Source organism: Hesperophylax consimilis, chromosome 9 (assembly GCF_061612785.1).
Source record: "Hesperophylax consimilis isolate HC1 chromosome 9, BYU_Hcon_1.0, whole genome shotgun sequence".
NCBI lineage: Eukaryota > Metazoa > Arthropoda > Insecta > Trichoptera > Limnephilidae > Hesperophylax > Hesperophylax consimilis.
The window spans coordinates 4,381,883-4,408,415 of NC_142844.1; the positions used below are offsets into that span (position 1 = coordinate 4,381,883).

The following is a 26,533-nucleotide window of genomic DNA, read 5'->3' on the forward strand; positions in this document are numbered from 1 at the left end:
TAGTCCATACTTGGCAATGCGCACTGTTCGACAGTTGGCCCAGGATATGAGACAACATTTTCCGGACGCTGCCAATGTGGCAGAGTCTAAGTTGTATATGGACGACCTGGTATATTCTATTGTAGATGAACCCAGTGCCGTACGTCTGTCGCGAGAATTGATCTCGTTGTTTAAGTCCGGTGCCTTTGATTTGGTAAAATGGACTAGTAATTCTTCAGTGGTACTTGAGAATCTTCCAGATTCTCACCGAAGCCCAGTGGACTTTACTGTTGGTTCTAACAATGCCGCTAAGGTGTTAGGCCTTTCGTGGGAACCAGCTGATGACAGCTTCTTCTTTACGTCTTCTTATGTTCAGGAGAAGTGCACGAAGCGGAACATACTCTCCATAGTAGCCCGCTTGTTCGATGTTCTCGGCTTGGTCGCCCCTGTCATTCTGTATGCGAAATTACTTATTAAGGAGCTATGGCTGTGTAACATTGGTTGGGATGATATACCCCCTGAGAGCGTTATTCAAAGGTTTTCGGCTCTCACACAGGAATTTCCTTTAATTTCGACAGTAAAAATCCCCCGCCATGTTGGCGTCCTAAAGGACAGTACAGTGCTCGTTGTCGCCTTCTGCGATGCGAGCATGAATGGTTATGGCTGCGTGATTTATTTGCACACCACTGATCTCTCTGGAAATATTTCAGTGAGGTTATTGTGTGCAAAATCAAAGGTTTCTCCCACGAGAGTGACAACTCTCGCTCGTTTGGAGCTTTGTGCCGCAGTTTTGATGTCAAAATTAATACGGACGGTTCAAGAGAGTTATCGTGCGCGTCTTTCTATTGCAGGAACATACGCGTTTTCAGATTCTACCATTGCGCTCTCCTGGATACATTCCTCACCGCATCGTTGGTCGGTGTTTGTTAGCAATCGTGTAGCTCAGTGCCAGGAAAATTTGTCTCCGGAAAATTTTTACCATGTCGCCGGTATTGAAAACCCGAGCGATTGCCTTTCTCGTGGCATGCTACCCTCTCAACTCGTTTCACATGATTTATGGTGGAACGGCCCATCATGGATTCGCCACCCACCTTTGGAATGGCCAGTAAAACCGTTTCGCCCCACCAATACCGGTGAAATGCCTGAACACAAAGTTAATGTGCTCACTGCAATGGTTCTGGGTGAACAATCGGTTCTGGGTGAACTGGCCCAGCGTATATCCACTTGGGATAAACTACTAAGGAGTGTCGTTTATATTCTCCGATTCATAAAAAAGATATCACCTTCCTCTGGAATTGTCAATAATCTTGTGACTGCTGAAAAGGCTGTACTTCGTTCCGTGCAAAATGCTCATTTTTCAAAGGATATTGCTGCACTTCAGAAAGGCAAATTCCACTCCAAAAGGCTTCAGGGTTTGTCTTTATTTCTTGATGAGGACAATTTGTTACGTATCGGGGGACGCCTTTCTAAATCGGACTTACCTTTTGAGGTTAAACATCCGATATTACTACCTAAACATGACTGTGTTGTAAATCTTATCATAGATCACTTTCATGTCGTGAACTGTCATACCGGTCCAGGACTTCTTATGTCTATATTACGTCAGCGCTATTGGATATTAGATGCTAGGACGGTTATTAGGGCAAGGGTGCGGAAATGCAACTGCTGCTTCCGCTCAAATCCATCACATCCTACCCCAAAGATGGCAGATTTACCTTCATATCGTATTACTGAAGCAAAAGCCTTCGTTCACACCGGTGTTGATTACGCGGGTCCTCTACGTATTACGCTTGCTCGTCGGAGAGGACAACATTCGCAGAAGGCATATATTTGTCTGTTTGTATGCCTTGTGACTAAGGCCATTCATATTGAGTTGGTCTCTGACTTAACTTCAAATGCTTTCCTGGCTGCTTTCAGCCGTTTTATTTCACGGCGTGGCCCTGTGTCGTGCTTGTATTCGGATAATGGTACCAATTTTGTGGGTGCAAAGGCACAATTGGATGACCTTTACAAGTTTTTAGTTGAATCGGAATATGAGCCCGCGTTAAAACGAGAACTCGCCAAGCGTCGTATCGAGTGGAAAATGATTCCACCCCGCGCACCCCATTTCGGAGGTATGTGGGAGTCGAACGTGAAAAGCATGAAAACTCACTTATACCGAGTGATCGGAACTCAGCTTCTCACTTATGAGGAGCTTCAGACTGTGTTGGTGCAAATAGAGTGCATAATGAACTCTCGCCCGCTCACAGCCGTATCTTCCGACCCTGATCCGGAAATCATAACACCTGCGCATTTTTTAATGACTACACCATTACAATACTTACCTGCATCTATCCCGACGGGCAGTAAAATTAATTTCGCTCAGCGCAAACGATTATTGGATAGTATGGTTCAGTCTTTCTGGAAAAAATGGCGTGTGGAGTATCTGCACACTTTGCAAGTCAGGCAGAAGTGGGCTACCCCTGATCATCCGATTGAGATCGGAACTGTCGTTCTAGTGGGACAGGAAGATTCCCCTCCGTTGAACTGGCCTTTGGGTGTAATCACTGAGGTCCATCCCGGATTGGACAAAATTGTTCGCGTTGCGACGGTGAAGACACGATTTGGGTTCTTCAAACGACCGGTTATCAAGTTATATCCCCTTCCGACTCAATAATTTGCTTACTTCTATTTTTTTGTTTTTATTTTTTTGTTATTTTTTTTGGTAGTTCAAATTATCTCCGACTATGCCATGATATTCCGTTACAGTTAATTGTACTCTTGTCAGTTGAACTTTATTAAGTTTATACTTTTAGTTCTGTTGAAAGCTTTTTTTTGGTGACCTTCCGACGTAATTCTTGGATATTATATGTGAATAGAGTCACTTGAAATGATTTGACGTTTATTTATTTGTACGTTGTTCTCTTACTTCTTGGAAGTTCTGAGAACTTCCAAGGCGGGGAGTATGGAGAAGCATTAGATTTAAAACTTAATTTAAAATTATTTTAATATACAAACATAATTAATTAATTAATTTTTAAAAATAGAATAGACAAAAAGCGACATCTCTTGTCAATTTCGCATAGTATTTTCTCTGCAGGTGAATGATAACCAAATTGCGGTCACCTGTTACATCTGTTCAGTGGATTCATCTGAGACATGATATTTCGTCAAAAGAGGTCTATAAGATAAAAATAATTAAAATATATATTTTTTGACAAAATAAAATGTCACAAATTCGACACTGTGTGTTACGATGAATGTGCTGATTCATCTCTATCATTAAGAATTCTTCTCTCTTGTGAGCTGGTTATAACCTTTTCGAGTGCAAATGCAAAGTGATTGCTGATTGCTGCCTGAAACCGAAGCTGATGACAGAAATAGAAGACCTCCATTTGTGAATGCCATTCTTGGGTGAGTTTTACTGTTCATTTGTATTTTGGTGACTGGGTTTGAATTGTTTTTCTCCCTGCAGAGATAAAGTTATTAATCAACAATATTTTTCATAGGGAAATATTATATTCCCTGGATGATCTGTGCTACCTACACGCCAGATCATCATCCAATGATCCTTGGCTATGAGTATGGAGATAGCGGGCTCAAATCCCAGCATGCACAAGTAAATTTTATTTGATTAATTGTGTTATTTTTACGGCCTGATTTATTTTTGCCTAAAAAAGGCTAAAAACAAAAATGGTTTCTTTCGGCACGATCCAGAGTATTAGATACTTTAAAACATTGCTTGAAATGATCTGTGGACAGAAATGAAACTCGATGTGGACAGAAACTCGCTGAGGGAACTGGTAGGACTACTAACGGAACACTGCCATCTCAGGAGACACAGGAAATGTGAAGAGGAAGAAGAGACTCCAATTCACTTATGGTGCCAATGTCCTGCCCTGGTGGGAACTAGGCTCAGATACCTGGGGAGACATACAGTAGAACCAGAAGACATAGCCACATACCCAACAACAACCCTGGTGAACTTTATTAAAGGGACTGGGTTGTTGTTAAAGGATTGAGGTAAAATGGGAGATAGCACAATGGGCCTATGGCCTAAGTGCTCACGGGAACTACGTTGAAACCGTATCCGCCCTTTAAAAAAAGAAAAAAGTGTTGGCGCCATCTTGATCGACGAGCGCTTTGCTGCACGATCAGTTTCACTGCTCAAGGGGCGTGTGTAGAGAAGACGCCAAGACCCACTCTCCCTAAATCGCCCAATTCATGTGGACTGCGAGCCTTTTCATACTTCCCACCAAAAAGTTTGCAGTAAAGAATATTCAACGGTTTCTGTTGTTTTAAAAAGGGATGAGCAGAAAACTTCAGTCTTTCTTCAAAGTTTTGAATCAGCCGCCAAAAATAATAAGATTTTTCTTACATATTCTCAGACAAAATTTCATGGTTCGACCTTAAATGCAGAAAAAAAATTAAATGCGCTGTTCTTGTTGAAATCTATGTTTGAACATTTAAAAGTTGTCTTGACTAAATTTTATTTAACTCTCCAAAAAAAAACAACAGTTGCGCAAAACTGAAAGTAAATATTTTTATATGTTCTTTATTTCAGAAAGATAAAAATCGACAGCACTTATTGGTTTGGCCTTTTTTTTTTAAATGGGACAAAAATTCATGTACATAAAATAACCAAAATACAATTGTTCTGACAGAAGGGTATATTTGAAACAGTTCAGGTAAGGAATTTCATCAATTATTTATGGCAATTTTTTTATGATCACAAAAAGCTACATTTGCACTTGTAGTTCTTTTCCCACATTAGATTTATTGCATTTTTCACTAGGCATGTCGTATATCTCTTTATAACTTGGTAAATAATGATAACAGTTTCAACTGCACCCCATTGCCACATCAAAGAAAATTCCATTTATAAAATTTTTGTAAGAAACTTTAAAAATTATTAAAACTGCATCTACATATCGTAATCAAATGTTCTTACAATGTCCTTTATCAACAATTCAATTCAGTAAAGAATACTTGGTTATTAAAAACTTAATTTGACAAACATTTTAATTAGCCTCTTGTTGCTCTTAACCATTGATATAACCTTATGTCATCACAGTACCAAACTATCATGTAAGCTTTCCAGTTATGAATAGCAAGAAGGACAGAGGTAGGAGGAAGTAGGTGGGAGGTAGGGGGCAGTTAAGAGGTAGGAAGCTCACCCCACTTGGAGCCCTGCAGCACAGGGCAGGCTGCGTGGCGCGTGGCGAAGTTGCCCTCACCCGAGGGGAACAGGTTGTGCCAGAACACGCCCATTCCCTTCTTGGGCTTTAGACTCAGCCCTAGCTCGGGGAACACCGTGTTGCCACCCTGCGCCACATCAGTCATCTGAGGAATAAACAAACATATTAAAAGATAAATAAATACATTTGAAAAGTCAAGCATATTTACACTGTAGAATTTTTCAGCAACAGTGCTACAACCAATTGACAATAATTGTGGAGCTAGACGCAATAACATAAATGCGCACCAGCTGTTTTTGTCTCATAGGCTTTTTGGTATCTCCAATCCAATCTTAATCTGCTGTGTAAATATTACTTCTGTAGTTATTACGCAGACGGAGCTATAGGAAAAAGTTTGAACAGTAGTTACAAGTGAATTCTCCGAATTTCAAAAAAATTTGAAGGCATTTTAATCAAAACTACAATTTTCATTATAAGTCGTTATTGCATACAGCTCCTCAATTGGTCCTATGCAGTCCTCGTACTTATAGTTCATAAACCTGACTTTTGTGTTGCTGTAGTGGCAGACTGCCATCACTATAAACCTAACTTTTGTATGGCTGTATTGGCAGACTGCCATCACTACAAACCTGAATTTTGTATGGCTGTAGTGGCAGACTGCCATCACTATAAACCTAACTTTTGTATGGCTGTATTGGCAGACTGCCATCACTACAAACCTGAATTTTGTATGGCTGTAGTGGCAGACTGCCATCACTATAAACCTGACTTTTGTATGGCAGACTGCCATCACTACAAACCTAACTTTTGTATGGCTGTAGTGGCAGACTGCCATCACTATAAACCTGACTTTTGTATGGCAGACTGCCATCACTACAAACCTAACTTTTGTATGGCTGTAGTGGCAGACTGCCATCACTATAAACCTGACTTTTGTATGATTTTAGTGGCAGACTGCCATCACAATGTTTATTTAAATAACCATATGACAGATTAATCATCCATTTCCAGTAGATAATGTCTTGTTTAAAGATTCACAAAGAGTAATTAAATATACATATCTGTTTTAGAAATTTCATTCAATTATTCTACTTTTCATGCTTATGCTGTACTAGAACATCTGCTCTGCCGTATGGTATCTTAAACAAGCCGGGTTGATAAGGCTGAGGTTTCCAGTATGTTTAAGACCTAGCTTTCCAAGAGAAATGGGGCTATCAATAGAGTTGTGCAATTATTAAAACTATGTAAGTGTCAGAAGATTGACAAGTACCGTTGTTTGGCCTACCTTCTGTTTTTATTGTTACCAATTATCAAACTAAAGTACCAAGTTTAAAACATGGATCAAAATATTAAATAAATAAATATATTTAAGTGCATACTAGACTAAATTGAGGGAGAGAAACATTCACAATTATAATATGAAAAACTAATGGACCCCGCAATGCTTCACTATAATGTCTTTCTTGGGCGTCTCCGACTCCTTCGACCATTCACTACTGTATACCACATGTTACTGTTAAAAAACTACATTACATAGACTTTAAATCGACCCCATATCTTATTCCGTTGCAGAGATATCGCGTTAAGTATTCGATGGGCGTCCCCGAATTCTTCTACCATTCAAACCAACCTCTCTAAACGTTCCTAGCACTAATAAGAAAAAACTTTGAAACTTTCAGCGACATTGTTCGACAACTTTTCGAGTTTGCGAATGCAAACATACGCAGGCTGAATATTTATATACTAAGATGATAAAGTGACTTTAACTTTGGAGGATGTTATTCTTAATATGAAGGTATCATGAGAAAAACAAATCACATAAATTTCAGAACAAAAGTATTAACACTTTAAATATGTTGTTAGTACATGAGACTTAAATTATGTTTTTATTGGGAAATACTTACATAGAAAAGTACTGTTGCTATTCTGTTGCCTATCCCAGTGTCCCCACCAAAAGCATGTTTTTCTTCTTTCTGAAAAAGTAAAATGGTTGTTATTATAACATAACAAATTTAACTTTTGTAAGATCCCAAAGAAAGCAATGGGCTGGACATGTAGAAGTAATTCCAGATGATAGAATGCCGAAATCATAAAAAGTCGCCCCGGGAACTATTCATTGGAGAACCTACACCTCTACTTTAGGTCACCCCAAGTGGTTCTCACGTTCTGGTACGTTTGTTGGCAAGGGTGCCCGGGTTCATAGGGTAAGGTTTGTCCTGGTCTCGGCGGCGGATGCGTCCCCCCACAAACTGCGTGGCAAGACGGATCAGAAGAGGCCGGTTGAGGGAGACCACATCAGATTCCTACCCATCCATCAAATCTTTATCCTTCCCAGAACTTCCTCTTCTTGCTTTCCTTAAAAAGATCCTCCATCCAGAATCTTCAAAGATGACATAGAAGTAGGTAAAATACCACCCTTGGACAGTGCTTTAGTAACCCGATAAAATAGAACAGTGACAAAACAGAAAATTTCTAAAGAATAGGTTAGGGGTTTTATTTTTCTTCAGTGTTCTCTTTGTCAAAGAACCATTATGTTTGTCATAGAACCCAGTACGTGACATATAATGTAAGCTAGTTGGGTGGCTGACTCACCCTGGCGAAGTCAAAGTGTGGCTCGTAGTGCCCCCCAATCCCGTAGTTGGCCACCTGCAGCTCCTCGGCAGAGTCCATGCTGAGCCCCGTCAGGTCAGCCACTCGCCGCGTCACGGCTGCCACCACGCGGTGCTCGTGGTCCTTCAGCCACGCTGACTTACTGATGCGGTACTTGGCGTGCACCAACTCGCCTGTCTCCGAGTCTTGGACGGTTGCACGCTTGAACTGGAGATCAATCGGAAGCAATTGCCAATCATATAACAAAAATTGCGTTTCAAGCAAAGGTATGTCATAAAAAAGATGGATGAAGGAAAAAAATGCTTGGTAGTAATCTTCAAAAAGCTTTTGATACAATCAATCATAAAATGCAATTTTCAAAACTGAATAAAAATTAATGAACCTTCTTTTACGAGTTACGTATCTGGTAGAGAACAACACCTCCAAATGTTAAAAGAACTAGCACACCTCTATCAATTAAGTACGGTGTCCCTCAAGGAAGCGTATTAGGACCAATACAATTTCAGATCGATTTAATTTATTATTATAAAAAATATTACAAAATTGTTCATTCTAATGCATTTTTGAATATATTTGTAAAGAACAATTATATAAATATAAACAGTGGTAAATTATACTAGCATGTAGTAATAGAGCTTATCTTTTAAAGGCTGTTTCATTGTTGTTAAATACATATGTCGATATCTGAATTGGTTCTGTTCATCAGCAAGATTGCTCTCCCCACCGACATGACCATTGGAAAGTTAGTCCTGCAAACTCGGAGATAGAACAGTCTATACTGTGGGTGATGGAGATAACCATCGGGAACATAGAAATGAATGCTCCCAATGATAACCGAGTTTTCAAATCATACAAGAATCAGTCTGAAGAAATGTGTAGCAATATGTACATCCTCTCTGACACTTAGATGGTTCATTCTGAGCGTACCCCATAGAAAGTCGGCAGGATAGAGCCAAAGGTAGTAGCCATACTCTCTCATGTAGAGAAATTACTCTTGCTGATGATACCATTATTTTTAATGAAAAGGAGTCGGATAAACTCAATATACAAAGAGACAGAACATTGCCTGGCTGTACTACAAAATAGGTTAAAAGCAAACTCGTTTACATTTAATATCAATAAACAAAAGAGGTTAACTAGAGAAAGAGTATTTATTTTACACAAGGTTGTCATCTTACCCTGGGCTTAGCAAACTCTTTGATAAAGTTCATTTCATTTTCAAATAAGATATCATGGAACACCACAATGTAGGGGTCCAGATATTGCTCCTCTAGTTTGAGCGGGGCCAGTCGCAGGAACGGGTGAGTGTCAGAGAAGTAGCGGCACTTCAAACTGGAAATTCAAATAAAAACTATTATTAACATAGGGACACCAGACTGCGTGAAGGAATATTTACCAGTGTTTGCAAAGGATGTATCTTACACTACTGGGTGGTTGGTTACTATCTACTTAGTTGAGGAGTGGACTCCTCTGTCGCGGGGCCTACAGGGAACCAAGGAAGAGTAGAAAGGAGAGACGAAACTCTCTTCCATTGTGGGGCCTTTAGGGAACCAAGGAGGAGTGGAGATGAGAGATGAGGCCACTTCCGTGAATTCTTATCTTGTGGGGCCTTCACGGAACCAAAGGGGAATGGAGAGGAGAGATGAGGCTCTCTTCGCTTGTGGGGAAGACATAGCCACATATCCAATGACAACCCTGGTAAACTTTATAGAAGGGACTGGGTGACTGTTAAAGGAATGGGGTAAAATGGGAGATAGCACAATGGGCCTATGGCCTAAGTGCTCACGGGAACTATATGTAAACCCTCTCCGCTCTATAAATAAATAAATAATATAAACTCACGTCTTCTTAATAGCTTGTGGAAGTTCTAGTTCTTCCCGGCACAGATCTTCATACACATTCCTCTCCAATTCTCTTTTGCTAGGCGAGGGCAGGGCTGTGCCAATGTCCTGAAAAATAATAATTGTGTTAGTTGAATGTTGGGGAAAAAAGCCGTGTTTCCCTTCATCCAGCTAAAGTTTTAGACAGCCTTGCAGTGTCATTCATCGTTACATTAGTAAGAACGATAATATCAGTTTAAGTGTTTGAAAGAACAGAGATGAATAAAAAAAAATTACCTTTTCATTTTCTTTATTTTCTTTTAGTGCTTTTTCATAATGCGGAATATTTCCTCGGGCCCTGGAATGGTCAGGAACAATTTCCAGGAGTTCATTGGTGAGGGTCAAAGCACTATCGACATTTCCTACAAACACACGTTACATTAATATATCAAAAAACATTATTTTATTAGGAAAAATTTTGACAACTGCTGTATAATGCCACCAGAAGATGAAAAAGTTTTCATGCCGTGCTCTTGGAACAACAATGTCAACAAGGATATTTAGGCCAAAATTGATTTTGTTGAATCAAAAATCTCTCTAACTATTCAAAACTCTTTAAAAACCTAACTAAAATATGTTCAACTTCTATGTAAGTTCGCAGATAATCAAATACAACAAAGTTCTATATAAAACATTTATTTTTTGAACAAACAGGTTTCATTTATAATTTGCGAGCAACTAAGTTCTATTTATAATATTTTGTATTTATTCTTTAGAACAACAAGGTTTCATTTGAAAATTTACGGGAAAATTAGTTCTAACTGTAATAGATAAAATATTTTTGGAGGAACATGGTTTCATTTGCGTTTTACTTCGAGCTCATCATTGTTACTGAATTATCTTTATGTTTAAGAACATTGCATGAAAAAACATGGCATTTAAATAATCAGATGATATAACCTATTGCTCAGAGTTTAGCTGATATTCAAAGCAACAAGGTTCGATCTCTTCTTTTTTTGTTCTGAAACGTAAAGACAGTTTGTTCATGATTCACTTAATGAACTAACTTTGAACGTCATTATCTCAGTTTCATGAAAATGGCAGATAGAACCTTGTTGTCCTAAAAGTTCGATATGAGGTACAAATTAATGGTTCCATGATATTTCATCAAAATTACAATTTAACACACCTTTAAAAAGTGATATAGAGTCATTAACAAAAACTAGGTTAAATAGTTAGCTATGTAACCTAGTTTTTGTTTCATCACTTTTCATGACTTTATATCACTTTTTGTAGGTGTGTCGTTGATCCCCGGTCACTCAAATTAATATATTATCCTAGATTTCGTATGCCCCAATGAACAATGTCAGATGGGCAAATTGGAAACTTTGCTTTTTTCAATGAAATAAATAAGGTTATTTTTAGTGATAAACTAATGTATGAAACAAGGTTTTTAATAAATAAATAAAGGTTTATGCAAATATGATTTAAGATTTTCACGGCCAAAAGTATTTTTGCTATTTGTTTTTGGGGTGTTATGCTGTGTTGCGCTAACTCCTTCTTTAGCCAACGTTTCGGACAACATTATAGTGTCCATCATCAGTCCGTCCACACATCTGCCCTGATGATGGATAAGATAACTTTGTCCAAAACGTTGGCTAAAGAAGGAGTTAGCGCAACACGGCGTAACACCCCAAAAACAAATAACAAAAAAAAAAAAAAAGTTTATGCAAACTATCAAAAAAAAAGCCATATCTCTCAAAAATAATAAAAAAAGTAGATCTGAAGCTTTAAACAACTTCAATGTTAATGTTATCAATTTCCACAACTGACATTGCCCATTGGGACAGTTAATATAATTTATGTGTCATGTAAGAAGATAAGACAAGATACTCGAGGATCTCGCTCTTGGGCACCGTCTTTTAGGGAGTGCTTTGTGAGCGCCTCGGACATTTACAGCTCCGTGTGCTCGTAGTCGCCCAAGTTGTAGCCCGAAACAGCCTATACAATGTATGTTCCCTTATTGAATACCTGTCATGTAAGAAGAGAAGGCAAGGTACTCGAGGATCTCGCTCTTAGGCACCGTCTTGTTGGGCTCCAGATCGTGCTTTGTGAGCGCCTCGGACATCCACAACTCCGTGTGCTCATAGTCGCCCAAGTTGTACGTCTGGCGCCCCAGCTCGAAGCAGTCATGTGCCGACATTGGGGCACTGGAAGGCAACAAATACCACAACACAGTCAACTAACTTCAACGAAAGGAAGGCTAGTCTTAATACCCTGTAGTAAAGATTGTATTTCACGGCGTTTATTTGGAGTTATTTTAAAGAGTAGAAGGTAAACCATAGTAAGTTCCATAGCATTGTAAGTTCCAGCAGAATTAAGCAAATTTGATGTATGATTAAGGGCGCTATATGCTATATGACTGGTACTAGTGAAGTTACAAGAAGAATCTTACAGTGTCTGGAAGGAAAGAAAGAAAGCACATGGAAACACAATCCAAAGTATTTATAAATGGTCAAAACCCCAACTGAACCAGGCAACACATAACTCAATGAGGGAGCTTGTTGCACAATTAAGATGATAGTGCCACTTCAGGAGATACATGGGAGTGGAAAGCACAAAAAACTGTAGTAAATGTCGCCAATATTCCCTGATGGGAAGCAGACTCAGATATCTTGGGAGAAAAAGGCGATATCACCAGACACCCAATGGAGATCCTGGTGAATTTCAATAAAGAGCAGCAATCCGGTGGCTACTGTCAAGGGAATAGAATGAAACGGGTGAGATAATGTAATGGGCCTATAGCCTAACTTCTTGCTGAAACTATGCAGATTGCAGACTGTCTCTGCATCAACAGTAACTCTCAATTTAATAATCTTTGGATCATTTCAATACCGCCGTTTTCGTGAGAAAATCACCTCAAGGACGCTTAACAACTTAATTTATACATGTAACCTACACCCTATCACTTATTTACTTAAATTTATTTCTAGTGGCTTATAACTAAGATTAAGAGCTAGTGACTTACAACAAGACATAATTCCATATATACCACCGCCCCGGGACACATTCATTAGATAACCAACACCTCTGCTTCGCTAAGTTTGGTGACTTAGCAAGGGTGACTAGGTTCTTGGGGTGAGGTTTGTTTAGATCTTGACGGCAAATGCGTCTGTCCACCAACTGCGTGGCGGGCCGGATCGGGGGAGATCGGTTAAGGGAGACACTTTGTCATCTTCTGCTGGACTCTCTGGACCCAACGCCTTGCACCACAGTGAGAAGGATGGATACATATGTCACTTCTGGACACACGAACCTCCAGATTCCTTACACCTTCCGCTCCTTCCGTTACTTAAAAAGATGAGATAAGCCCTGTAGGAAATCATTTTCGACTGTGTGGAGTTATGTAAAAAAATAACAATCCCACATTATTCCGGCATACCTGTATTTGATGCCGTTGAGCAAGCCTTTAGCCACCTCTCCCGTGTCGAGGCGGTAGAGGTCCTGCAGCCGCACCAGCGCTGCCGCCGCGCCACTCAGGTCCTCCTCGCTGGGGAACTTCAGCACCTCCTTCATCGTAGTCATGTTCTTCACGAAACCTGCAACATCCAGAAACAAACATTATGTAGATACTAGTATGTCAATTCATTATCAACAGCCCAACGTATATTACAGCGCCAAAGTATTTCAGAATCTGTCTTTTGTCCTACCACAGTGTAATTGATTGATTTTATTACATATAATTTATCAATAATAATTGGGGTTACTCACTCGCTCCAGGATCATTCTCCATTATTTTCTCCGTATCCATCCAGTTGGAGGACAGCCTTTTTATAATTTTAAAGGCATTAATAGGATTTGAGAGGTAGTTACTGACGTCGGCCATGGCTGTACGATGCTCCGAATTGTATTCCTCATATTGCCTGGAACAAAATTAATTTGTTAATCAAACACTCTCCACATACATGATGGATAAGACAACACAAGAAAAAGAGGGCAGGACAATACACGAAAGAGAAAACCGGATAAGACAAGACTGGACAAGGTAGGAAAAGACAGGACAGGATAAGTCTAGACAGGACAGGACAGGACAAGACATTACGTGACAAAATATTACAGGACAAGACAGGGTAAGATAAGACATGACAAGCCAGGACTGAACAAGACACAGGATAGGACAAGCCAGTGGCCAATATTATGCGACTTACTTCCTGAGCAGCCTCAGACGGTCCTCTTGGTAACGAACATAGCTGTGCAGCGAGTCGAGCAGCATGCCCTCCGTCTCCAACAGCGCCTCCATGTCCGCCAGGGCCGTGAACACCTCCCCACGCACGCTCGGGCACAACACAACACAGGACAGGACAAGACAACTCCAGGCTAGCTTCATCTTGATTCTGAAAAAAAAAAACGTAAATTGTTCAATTCAATCAAGAGGTGTAAAGAACTGCCGATAGGGTAGTTAATATTCGCAAATAATCGGCAAAACTGGAGAAATTTGAGGGAGGCCAATCGAAGAAACTCTTTTTAAACAAATTACTTTACTACACACAGGAGGACCTCATATTTGATTACTAGTTTTTCACAATCTTCGATTACACATCTGCCTTGATGATGGACACTGTAATGCTCTCCGAAAGGTTAGCTAAAGAAGGAGATAGGTCAACACTGCATAATACCCCAAAAATAAATCAATATAATGGTATTTTTATTTTATTTTAATGATTATTACTTTACCTAAACATGCAACAGTAAAAACATGTCATGCCATCAATTTTATAATTATCATCGCCATTGAAAAAGTTTTCTCAAGATAAAAACCAAAATTATATCTAATGAAACCATTTGAAAAGGCCATACTTATTGTGAAATGAATAATTATGATGACATTTCTAAATCAATCTGAATGAAAACATAGCGTATTCATAATAATAATATATTAGTGGGAAGTAGTCACTTGTGGTTTAACATTATGTTTTATTGCGGTTTCAAGTGGTGTTAAACAAGGTAGGTACATTGGGTAGGTATTGTTTTAATAATGTACAAAACCTAACACAAATGTATTAGGTATTATGTTTAATATGTGTTAAAGTACAACTTTTAGAATACAATGTATCGTCCATTGAGATATGTAGATAGATATAAAAAATATGGATAGTTAGGCCTTCACCCAGTAGCAGTACGTTACGGTAAAAAATGTATAAAATTTCCTCCAAGACGTTTTGAATTTTGAATTTAAAGATGGCCAACTAGAAAATATTAACGAAATGAATTTGAATGGCATTTATTTAGTCATTCGCAAAATAAACTGTTTTGAAACATGAATCATCTCATCGAGAAGATTACAAAACAGCGGATGGAATAAACTTTATTGAAATTGAAATAATAAGTCTACTTCAAAAGAGACGAAAGTTTGTCAGAAAAATAAGTGGACAACGAATCCATTTCATGGTGACATCCATGTCAATGAATCCGAAATAATGTCAATGTTTGAGTTTAGACAAATATTAAATGCTGCATTTGTTTTGAAATTAAACGTGTGGAATAGCACTCTATGTCGTGTACGTCTCAAAGGTATGTTAAAATTAAAATTAATAAGGGAAAGAAGTCTTAAGTCTCAAGATTATGACCATGAGATTGGCTAGTGCCAGATTATCAACGAAGGTGAATGAATTATCACAAAAAGCGCTACTAAACAAGGTTTTTTTCCTAAAACACTTCTATTTTTAAATTTGGTTTGGCTGAGATATCTACCTTCCTTCCCAAGGACCGGAGTTAACCGCGCTATCGACCTTGCTAGATGCCGATCGTGTAGGTCTTACATTTATTTTGTGTATTAACTTCTGTAATTTCGTCCGATTTTTTTAGAGAAATGCGTATATATTATATATGCCTCTTATGTGTACGTGATCGACACCAAAATAGTCAATATAATGCATTATCATCGACATCGAGTCTATCTGCAGAGTTTCAGCTCAATCGGATGTCGGGAAGTGGGTTAATTTCTGCTTCCAAGAATTGCATTTATTCATTACCGAAAGCAAAAGTGAAATTCAAAAACATATATTTTAAGAACTCATTGATACATATCGCACTTGAAGCGCGATGAAATAATGAATACTGATGTATTATTCAGCAAATAATGCAATATTTTTTTAGGAACTCGGAGATAAACGCTATGTTTAACTTTCAGGACCTTCAATTGCATTCAAAGAACTCTGCACAGAACAGATTTGATGTCACACAGACTTGCCGGTTGGTTAGATAATATTTATAGAAAACTAACTAACCATCACGCCGTTTCTCCGCAGGGGTAGGCAGAGAGGACGGACCGCCAAACAACTCGGTCTTGACCTCATTCGCATTCATACATACTCTTCTATTATTCTGACTCTTGACATAGCCCGACTCGAGTATCTGATTCACTTGATCGTGCCATGTCTTCCTCGGGCGCCCCCGACTTTTGCTACCATTCGCATTTGCATCATATATCCTCCTTACACTCCCTTCTTCGCTCATTCGCTCTACATGCCCAAATCATCTAAGCGTCCCTTTCTTAATCTTACTCATTACGCTTACATCAGCCTTGCACTCTTTGCGGATCTCCACATTCCTCACACGATCATACATGGTTTTACCACACATATGCCACAGTGATCTCATTTCAACAGCATTCAATCTACTTTCATCCTTCCTCTGCCAGTTCCATGCCTCGCTTCCATACATCAGGGTAGGTACAAGCACTCCATTGTGGACTGCTAACTTAGCTTCTTTGGACAATTTTTTGTTAGCGCCAACTGCGTTCAGTCCTCCATTAATGGAGTTGCCTGCATTTACCCTTCTTCCCATATCTCGTAAACATACTTCCTAAATACACAAACTCATCCACCTGCTCCAAGTATTCCTCATTCACAACTATATTGCATATTGTTTTCGTACTCTCTCTTTCAAACACCATGACTTTAGACTTACTTACATTCATCATTAACTCATTCTTCATACATACTTCGTTCATCCTAGACACGAGAGACTGCAGATCATCCATACTATTAGCAATCAGCACCGCATCATCAACATACAACAGGCAACACACTTTCAGATTACTCATTATACTCGTACATCATATTTATACGATCTATAATAATGCAAGATTATTTAATAAGTTTACCACTGACAACAAGTGCAAGTGTGGGAGGGGTGACGTAATGCATCGGGATTTTGCACATGTTGCATTTAAATGGTTAAGGCCCCGTAATAAGCGTTCAAAGATGGTTTAAATGGGAGATAAGTAAATACGAATGTTACAAGGAGTGCGCTAATATTTAAAAAAAAAACGACGATTTAAACAAAAATGGTCAAAATATTTTATAAAACACGACTCGTTTGAAGTAGAGCAAATATCTCTCGTCCAATGCTTTAGTTGCATTTAAAGATACACTGTGTTTTTTTCATGCCTATAACATATTAAATAACAGAACAAAACATGTTTTTAATAATTTTCAGAGCTTACTTAGCGATTTTTTTCTTTCGAGGGAATTTCATACAATTATCGTTTCGGCATAACAAATGTATAGATATTATCTTCAAAAATAACATTTTTTTAAAACTTAAAGCGTTCAAGAGAAACTTGTAAAAAATCGGTAGAAATTGGGTATGCGGGGGCTCAATGAAAACTGCGCGGCCCTTTTCAAATAAAACTTAATTTTAGATTTGATGCCAAAATACCGGACCAAACTGAATAATATTTAACAAATAATTATAAGCAATAATAAGTCGCCTGAAAAATCAATACAAATTGAAAATATCTCCCGAGTAAAAATAAATGCCGCCAACGGGAATTGAACCCGTGCCTTCGTGATTATCGGTAGAAATTGGGTATGCGGGGGCTCAATGAAAACTGCGCGGCCCTTTTCATACAAAACTTAATTTTAGATTTAATGCCAAAATATCGGACCAAACTGAATAATATTTAACAAATAATTATAAGCAATAATTAGTCGCCTGATAAATCAATACAAATTGAAAATATCTCCCAAGTAAAAATAAATGCCGCCAACGGGAATTGAACCCGTGCCTTCGTGATTATCGGTAGAAATTGGGTATGCGGGGGCTCAATGAAAACTGCGCGGCCCTTTTCATACAAAACTTAATTTTAGATTTAATGCCAAAATATCGGACCAAACTGAATAATATTTAACAAATAATTATAAGCAATAATTAGTCGCCTGATAAATCAATACAAATTGAAAATATCTCCCGAGTAAAAATAAATGCCGCCAACGGGAATTGAACCCGTGCCTTCGTGATTATCGGTAGAAATTGGGTATGCGGGGGCTCAATGAAAACTGCACGGCCCTTTTCATACAAAACTTAATTTTAGATTTAATGCCAAAATATCGGACCAAACTGAATAATATTTAACAAATAATTATAAGCAATAATTAGTCGCCTGATAAATCAATACAAATTGAAAATATCTCCCGAGTAAAAATAAATGCCGCCAACGGGAATTGAACCCGTGCCTTCGTGATTATCGGTAGAAATTGGGTATGCGGGGGCTCAATGAAAACTGCGCGGCCCTTTTCATACAAAACTTAATTTTAGATTTAATGCCAAAATATCGGACCAAACTGAATAATATTTAACAAATAATTATAAGATAATTACCTACCCGTGATACCCGTTTAAATGCTCTATATTTTGTTACCAAATCTGCCAATAATTACTTCGTAAACTCTCCAATTCAAAGGCTTCATACACTTGGAAACAAATATAGTTCAATCGATGTCTATCATTTCCAATCGGTTTCCAAATTCAAAACCAAAATACTAGAACTTTTAAAAATAAACATCTAGCTATTGTACTTCTATTAAATTATTTCCTCAAGATTGACAAAACAGGCTTATACCTACAAACTATAATGTTAGATTTGCTTTTTGCTTGGTTTTATATGTCTAAAGGTGAATGTTATATTATTGCTTTACTATTGTATATTTATAATTTTCACAATATTTTTTTTATATAAACTATGTAAAATGGCTGACCGATCGCCCTCGATTTAGCAGGCCACTACAACCAGTCTAACGCAGTGTATTTGTTAACAATACTAGCAATAATTATTTCGTTAGCTTTCTCAAAGGCCTCATATGTGTCATATTGTATCATGTTACTGCTGCCACTACCTAGCATTTACATATAAACTTTACTAATTTAAGTCTGTATAACTTAGGAGTAGGAATATTCTTATTTTTGTACTATTTCTTGCATATGTCAAATGGATATGGTTATATGTATTTATACTATTACTTTTATGAACTTGCAATCTTCAAAATATTTTTTTTTTTATGAAATATGTATGTAAAAGCCCAATGGGCGTATAAATAAATAAATAAATAAAAATAAAAATAAATAAATTATATAAGGGGTAGTTCAAGTATTATGTAAGCACTATAGGGGGGCAGGGGGGTCTTTGCTTTGCTTATTTTTGATGACATGGGGGGTGGGGGGGTCGAGATAGTGATTATGTCAGCACTGCTCAGCTGCTCAACTGCTGGCAACCCACACATTGTCTATGTTTGAAAACCGAATACATATTCGGGGATTCCCACAAATAATTAATACGTTCAGGTACTCGCTTAAAAAACAGAATAAATTAACAGAAAAATGCATATAGGTACCAATTTTTACATAAGCATGGGAGTGGGGGGGTAAGAGCTTTGCTTACTTTTGGTGACAAGGGGGAAGACGGGGGAAATAATTGTAATAAATCTGCTTACGTAATACTTGAACGGCCCCATGGCAATTATTTGTGAGTTAATGATAATTATGATAATAATTTTACTCTACTCAATATATGAATACGATGAAATATAAAATAAAGATTGTTAAAAAAACATTTTGATTGGCGTAAATTTAAATCACAAACGGCAGATTTACGTTGCAACACAAATGTGTTCTATATAAACAAAATTGGGACGCTTAGATGGTTTGGGCATGCAGAGCGAATGAGCGAAGAAAGGAGTGTAAGGAGAATATATGACTCAAATGTGAATGGTAGCAGAAGTCGGGGACGCCCATGGAAGACATGGCACGGTCAAGTGATGATGAAGTCAGATGCTTGAGTCGGGCCATATCAAGAGTCAGAATAATAGAAGAGAATGTATGAATGTGAATAAGACAAGGAGTGTGTGCCAAGACCAAGTTGTTTGGCGGTCCGTCCTCTCTGCCTACCCCTGCGGAGAAACGGCGTGTTGTTTAGTTTTTTTTTTTTTTTATAGTCGGAGGCGGTTTACTTACGTTCCCCGCGAGCACTTAGGCCATAGGCCCATTGTACTATCTCCCATTTTTACCTCATTCCCTTGCCAGTAACCCGGTCCCTTTTATGAAGTTCACCAGGGCTGTCATTGGATATGTGGCGATGTCTTCTGGTTCCACACTGTTGTTTAGTTAGTTTAATTAAAATTTCTATTAAAAAAGCCTTTTTTAGGATGTTTTATTTCATTTTTCATTGTATTCAAACGGAAGGTAGGGCAAGATTATTATTTGTATAGTTACAATTAACTCAAAAAAATGCCAAATCATAAAACATTTAATTCTTTAATGGCCTCTGTATTATAATTAAAAATACAAATAAATAAATTAGCGGAAATTTTGCCGTTTATACGTAGCATAAGATGTTAAAAGTAAAAGCTAGCACTCTTTTTAGGGTGAAATGCCTAATAAAAAAAAAAAAAAGTAAAAGCAAACGTGACATTATCAATGCAACAATGTCTTGTCAAATTGCGTAAGGTAAGGAACAAGAAGCTCTTAAAATACTTCTCGCGTTATTTTATTATCATAAACTTGTGTTCCGCGTAACTATAGTGCGCTATTGTATTTAAAGACCATAATATTATTATGTCAGCCAGTCATTGACTAATAATAAATCAATGCAGCCAGTCCATATACTCGCTATGTGCGACATTCCTGGCTAAATCGGCCGCTTAAGCCTTGGTAAGCCGCAAAATAGTTCCCTTTTTAGACGCCGAAACGCCAGCAGTAACAAATATCAAATATGTGGTTTACGTAAGTTATTACGTACTCCAATCTCACCGAAATATATGTAAATTGCATAGTTTTATCAGTATGGATTATTATATTCATCGAGGATGGGGGATGTTGATGTTACTAATTTTATTGATAATCAATCTAAAATAAACAAATAACCTGGCAAGTTATTATACGAGAAACTTTGCAACGTCTTTTTCTTCGTCATAATTTTATGAGTAGTGCATTGACTACATCAAAACAATATTTTTAATTAGAATCCTCGCATATAGCACCATGCTGATTGAAGTAATGAACTTTATGAAAAAAAAATCAACTCGTAAATTAGCCCGCCTAAAGCATTTGACATTTCGAAAACTCTCGATCTTCCTATGACGTAGGAGCACAGATATACCACATAGAAAATCAAGTACTTTCCTCTAATAAAATCATAGACAATACGTGTAATATTGCTGATATCTAGGCTTCCGACCTATATACGGATTATGTTCCAAGCCGCGCTAAGCTCCACATTCCAACCAAGCCGTGCTTTAAACCGACCGATATACCGAGCCTATGACAGAGTTAGATATGTTGCGAAGAGATTTGGTCCATTTGAACTCGGCGCGGCGCTTCCTGCCGTTGATCACGTACACACTGCACACTATCGTCTATCGTTCATTAATTCATAGAATTATTATTATTACGTTCACATTATATGCTTGTGGTTGGGGTTGAGCAAATTATCAATTACCCATGCAATGGTTTGGGTACAACGCGCAATCCGATCCTGGCCAATGGACTTAGAATCAAGCGCATCACCGCTCACCCACCAAGCCCAACACTAATCAAATACGTATAACTAATTAACTAATGTCACGCCATTTCTCCGCAGCGGTAGGCAGAGAGATCGAGCATGGAACGCCTCAGACGCGGACAAAAATGAGTATTGCTAATTTATTAAGAATCTCTTCAAATTATTGGTAATCCAGTTAAAAACGGGATTTCAGGCCGTTTCCGGATAAACTTTTAGTAAATTCATAATAATATCGGAACACATTTACATGCACCTGCGTTTGTCTTGAGAATATATTATATAATGATGAAATGCGAAAATGTTAGGATTTCATAAGATCTCATCAAATAAGTCATGGTTTTATTAGGCTTATCTTGCCAGGGCTCCTAGGGAGTAACTTGACGAAAGTAAACATGGTTTTTATAAAGGGGGAATTGTTTTGAGGTAAGTGCCTCGCAAAATTGATTTGTGCAAGTTGCTCTCTACCAGGAGCCCTGGCAAATAAGTATCATTGGGCATATCTTGCCAAGGTTTCTGGTAGAGAGCACTTTGACGAAAGTAAACATGGTTTTTATAAAGGGGGAATTGTTTTGAGGTAAGTGCCTCGCAAAATTGATTTGTGCAAGTTGCTCTCTACCAGGAGCCCTGGCAAATAAGTATCATTGGGCATATCTTGCCAAGGTTTCTGGTAGAGAGCACTTTGACGAAAGTAAACATGGTTTTTATAAAGGGGGAATTGTTTTGAGGTAAGTGCCTCGCAAAATTGATTTGTGCAAGTTGCTCTCTACCAGGAGCCCTGGCAAATAAGTATCATTGGGCATATCTTGCCAAGGTTTCTGGTAGAGAGCACTTTGACGAAAGTAAACATGGTTTTTATAAAGGGGGAATTGTTTTGAGGTAAGTGCCTCGCAAAATTGATTTGTGCAAGTTGCTCTCTGCCAGGAGCCCTGGTAAATTATCATTAGGCATATCTTGCAAGGGTTCCTGGTAGAGAGCAACTTGACGAAAGTAAACGTGACTTTTTTAATGGGGGAATTGTTTTGAGGTAAGTACCTCACAGAATTGATTTGAAAATACTAGAAAAATGATACAGATAAGAATAAGGAAGGGGTGAATAGAATCATATAAATAAGTCGTCTAGATGTGGCAAAACCACAGTTTGATAATGCCTTTGAACGGCTGTCACAATAATAATAATCTCGGTAAGTCATGTACCGAGCCATATCGCACTAGGCACATTATTTTTTGTATGTCGTGTAAAAGTGTGTGCTATTTAATTAAATTTATAAACAATATTAGTGCCGTAATTATTTCATTCTTAAAATGTCGTCATGAAAATCTGTCTTCCGTTGTATTAGGCCTCAAAATTTTGAATAAAATCCCACATGGCCGATAAAAACAACATAACATAAATAAAGTTGAAACCCTAAAAGTTGTCGCGCGTTGGACCTGGGGGGCCCTGACTTTCCCTCGGCCAGCTCAGAGCGGGGCATGAGACGTCTCTCTCATAGTCAGGGTTCGGGGTCAGCGCGAGGCTCAAGAATCCATATCCCACCGTCTACACAAAACACTCCCATACGACTGCTATCCCCAAATGAAAGAGGTTAGGTTTTTTATGAATCAACATTGTATTTGAGCGGCAAAATGGACATTACATGGGTGAATAACAATAGAATACAGGTTGTTACATCCTAACTGGAATTATCATCAAAGGGTTCCCTAATCTCTCTCTGGGGAGTAATTAACAGCTCTCTCTCTCTCTAGACCGACAGGCAGCGTGGACGAATTTAGGTTATTAGCGGACACATTCAAGGGGTAATAGGAAGCGTAAGAAACTCACAGCGTGGCGTGGTCGGGACATGGGAGTCCTCGGGGCATCCTGTTGATTGTAGGGCTGAGCGCCGTGTTTCAAACAAGCGGTGCCAGCCTGACGATGTTCAAAGCGCGCCATTCTCGTACATTATGCTTTTCGACCGTGCGGTGCGAAATTGGGAACGCGGGCACCGGAACGCGCACACGTCCAGCTAGGTCAGAGGTCGGGGCGTAAGAGGGCGAGGCGCTTGGTCGCCGGGGGTGGGGGGAACTCTAGCGGATCTTTTGTGCGTTTTCAACTCCGTTTGGTCCAGCAACCAACCTGATAGTTCCCGCTACTCAGGCTAGCAACTGTAGGATCTTCGCGCCTAAAATCTGTTATATGACAAAGTCTAAAGTCATGGTGTCTTAAAAAATCCCGAAAGTCTAAGGTTTATTGTGTAATATTGTAATCGTGAGTGATGAATACTAGGAATGAGTTTGTGTATTTGGGAAGTATGTTTACGAGAGATGAGAAGGCGGACAGATGTATTGAAATAAGGGTAAATGCAGGTAACTCCAATAATGGAGGACTGAACGCAGTTGGCGTTAACAAAAAAATGTCCAAAGAAGCGAAGCTAGCAGTCAGTCCACAATGGAGTGCTGGTACCTACCCTGATGTATGTCAATGAGGCGTGGAACCAGCAGAAGAAGGATGAAAAGAGACTGAATGTTGTAAAAGTGAGATCCCTGAGACGCATGTGTGGTAAAACCATATATGATCGCGCGAGTCATGTGGAGATTCGCAAAATTGCAAGGCTGATGTAAGCGTAATGTAATGAGTAAGATTAAGAAAAGGACGCTCAAATGGTTTGGGCATGTAGAGCGAATGAACGAAGAAAGCAGTATAAGAAGAATATATGACGCAAATGTATATGATAGAAGTCGGGGACGCCCGACTAAGACATGGCACGATCAAGTGAACCAGATACTTTATTCGGATCATGTCATGAGTCAGAATAATAGAAGAGTATGTATGAATGTGAATGAGGCAAGAAGTGTGTGACAAGACCGAGATGTTAGGCGGTCCCTCCTCTCTGCCTACCCAGGCGGAAACGGCGTCATGGTTGTTAGTTAAGTTGAAACCCTTGTGTCAGAGTTAGCTCGTAAAACCAAAATTCAATTATTTTATGAACCTAACCTAAATAGTATAAAACAAAGTCGCTTTCCACGTCTGTCTGTTTGTACGTTTAGGTCTTCCAAACTACGCAACGGATTTTGATAGGATTTTCACTGTCATTTAGAGAATTTCTTCCGAAAGGTTTATATATATATAACCAGAGATGTGCAAAATGGGTACCCAAAACCATTTGAAATGCAAAATGGAAATGGGTCAAAACTTTTCCATTTGAAAATGCAAAATGCAAAATGGTTTTTAGAAAAGCATTTCAAATGCAAAATGCAAAATACCTATTTTCAAAATGCATTGAAAATGCAAAATGGTTTCTCAGGTCAAACAATCAAAATAATTATAGAATATTAAAACAATTTTGTCATTTAATAATGGACATCAATGTAGAACAAACATATTACATGATGGTAAATCCAAAAACACCACAACTACAGATTATGAAACCACAAAAAATTTGCGCAGGACTAATGTTGCCAACGTAAAAACATAGAAACTGCTATCTAACATTTAATATTACAGCGTCATGGCCCCGTTCAGTATTTGAATCAGTATTTTTTGTAATGGTATCACTCAATTGCCAGGGCTCCTACCAGGGAGCAACTTAACAAATGTAAATTATCTCTCATAGCGAGGTTGAGGACCGACTGATATTTGGGGCTTATGAAAAAAAGATGAGTGGAGATAGTAGGAAGAATATTGCAAAAAAGCATTTAAAATGGAAAATGCATTGAGAAAAGCATTTAAAATGCAAAATGCAAAATGGTTTTTAGAAAAACATTTAAAATGCAAAATGGAAAATACCCATTTTGCATTTTGCATTTCCATTTGAAATGGATTTATTTGAAATAAAGCACATCTCTGTATATAACACACACATGTAATCAAATCGTAAAAAATATTTTCGGACGCTTACATTTCTAACGCTGCCTAAGTAGAGCTGCCACCTTTCAAAAACAGTAGACCCGGAGATTTTAGAAATATAGTTTTTTTTTATTAAAATCAAACTTTTTTAGTAAGAATTATTTAATTGAGGCAAAATGTCATGGTAAATTACCATTGGTAATGTTTTTTTAAATATAAATGACCTAGTTAGTGCTAAGCTAACTTGGACCAGCTTGACACTTAAAACTATATTTTTCATTCTGAAGGGATTGTTTAAGCATCTTTTCTTGCTCAGGTTTCTTCAAAAACTTCAAAAATTCTTGGCAATTCATGTAATTAATCTTCACAGTTAACTCTGCCTTCACCGTGTCCACTGACAAGCAGTTTCGCTCGTCTGTCCATAAATTTCCCATTAAAGAAAAGACGCGTTCAACAAAAGCATTACTTAAAGGGATTGAAAAAAAAATCCAATTATTTTTGGCAGTTCGGTGACGCTTGAAGTGACTTTGAATAACTGAACCCATCGTGAATCAACAGGCAATGTTGAATAACTAGATTGTACGAACTGAGGAAATACTTGGTTTAATTTTCGGGTCTCTTTATCTTCGTCGACATTTTTCAAACCAAGTGATTCGACAGCTTCCGCAGTATCTTCGTAACTTACTGAACTTTTTAGATTGAATTTGGAAAAGATTTTGAACACAGAAACCTCAAAATCATAATATTTCTTTATGTATTCAAGAGTTTTCCTGTAAACTTCATTGGCTTCCTTTTTTAATTGACCCTGATCAGAAGGCCTCAAAAACGTTATGTTTCTCATTACTTTGGCACCGTAAAATTCATCACTCAGTCAGAAAGTCTGACCCGGAGATATTGATGTTAAACCCGTAGCCCGGACATGCACCATGCAAACCCGTAGACTCCGGGTCAAAGACCACCGGAGAGGTGGCAGCCCTATGCCTAAGCCGTATGAAATACATCAAAATAATTTACTACGGAATTTTATATTTTAAAAGGCCTACAGAAAAGTAAGCGATGGTATATGACTATCTCCTAAGGATAAACCACAACAACGTCTGGTACAAGTCAGCTAGTGTATATATATTATATGGTGACCGGATAAATCATCAAAATGATAATTCATCACATCTTTAAAAAATTATATAAAGTCATGGAATGTGATAAAACAAAAACTTTATTAACTGGGTTAAGTAGGTTAGGTGAGGTTAAAAAAAAATTTCATCGTTTTTAATGACTTTATAAA

The 26,533-nt window shown here is 38.2% G+C and overlaps 1 protein-coding gene across 1 annotated transcript in view; it reads right to left on the reverse strand.

Annotated features, from left to right (window-relative positions):
• LOC149420816 (prolyl 4-hydroxylase subunit alpha-1-like) overlaps positions 1-26,533 on the reverse strand; it is a 75,378-nt gene that overhangs the window by 5,148 nt on the left and 43,697 nt on the right. Inside the window, exons 2-11 of the mRNA XM_089635230.1 lie at positions 13,795-13,980; positions 13,358-13,509; positions 13,029-13,185; positions 11,618-11,796; positions 9,884-10,008; positions 9,609-9,715; positions 8,945-9,098; positions 7,749-7,973; positions 7,061-7,129; positions 5,136-5,301 (exon numbers count right to left, since the gene is read on the reverse strand). Coding sequence (XP_089491356.1) covers positions 5,136-5,301; positions 7,061-7,129; positions 7,749-7,973; positions 8,945-9,098; positions 9,609-9,715; positions 9,884-10,008; positions 11,618-11,796; positions 13,029-13,185; positions 13,358-13,509; positions 13,795-13,973 — 1,513 coding nt within the window. The 5' untranslated portion in view covers positions 13,974-13,980. The remainder of the gene's footprint in view (positions 1-5,135; positions 5,302-7,060; positions 7,130-7,748; positions 7,974-8,944; positions 9,099-9,608; positions 9,716-9,883; positions 10,009-11,617; positions 11,797-13,028; positions 13,186-13,357; positions 13,510-13,794; positions 13,981-26,533) is intronic.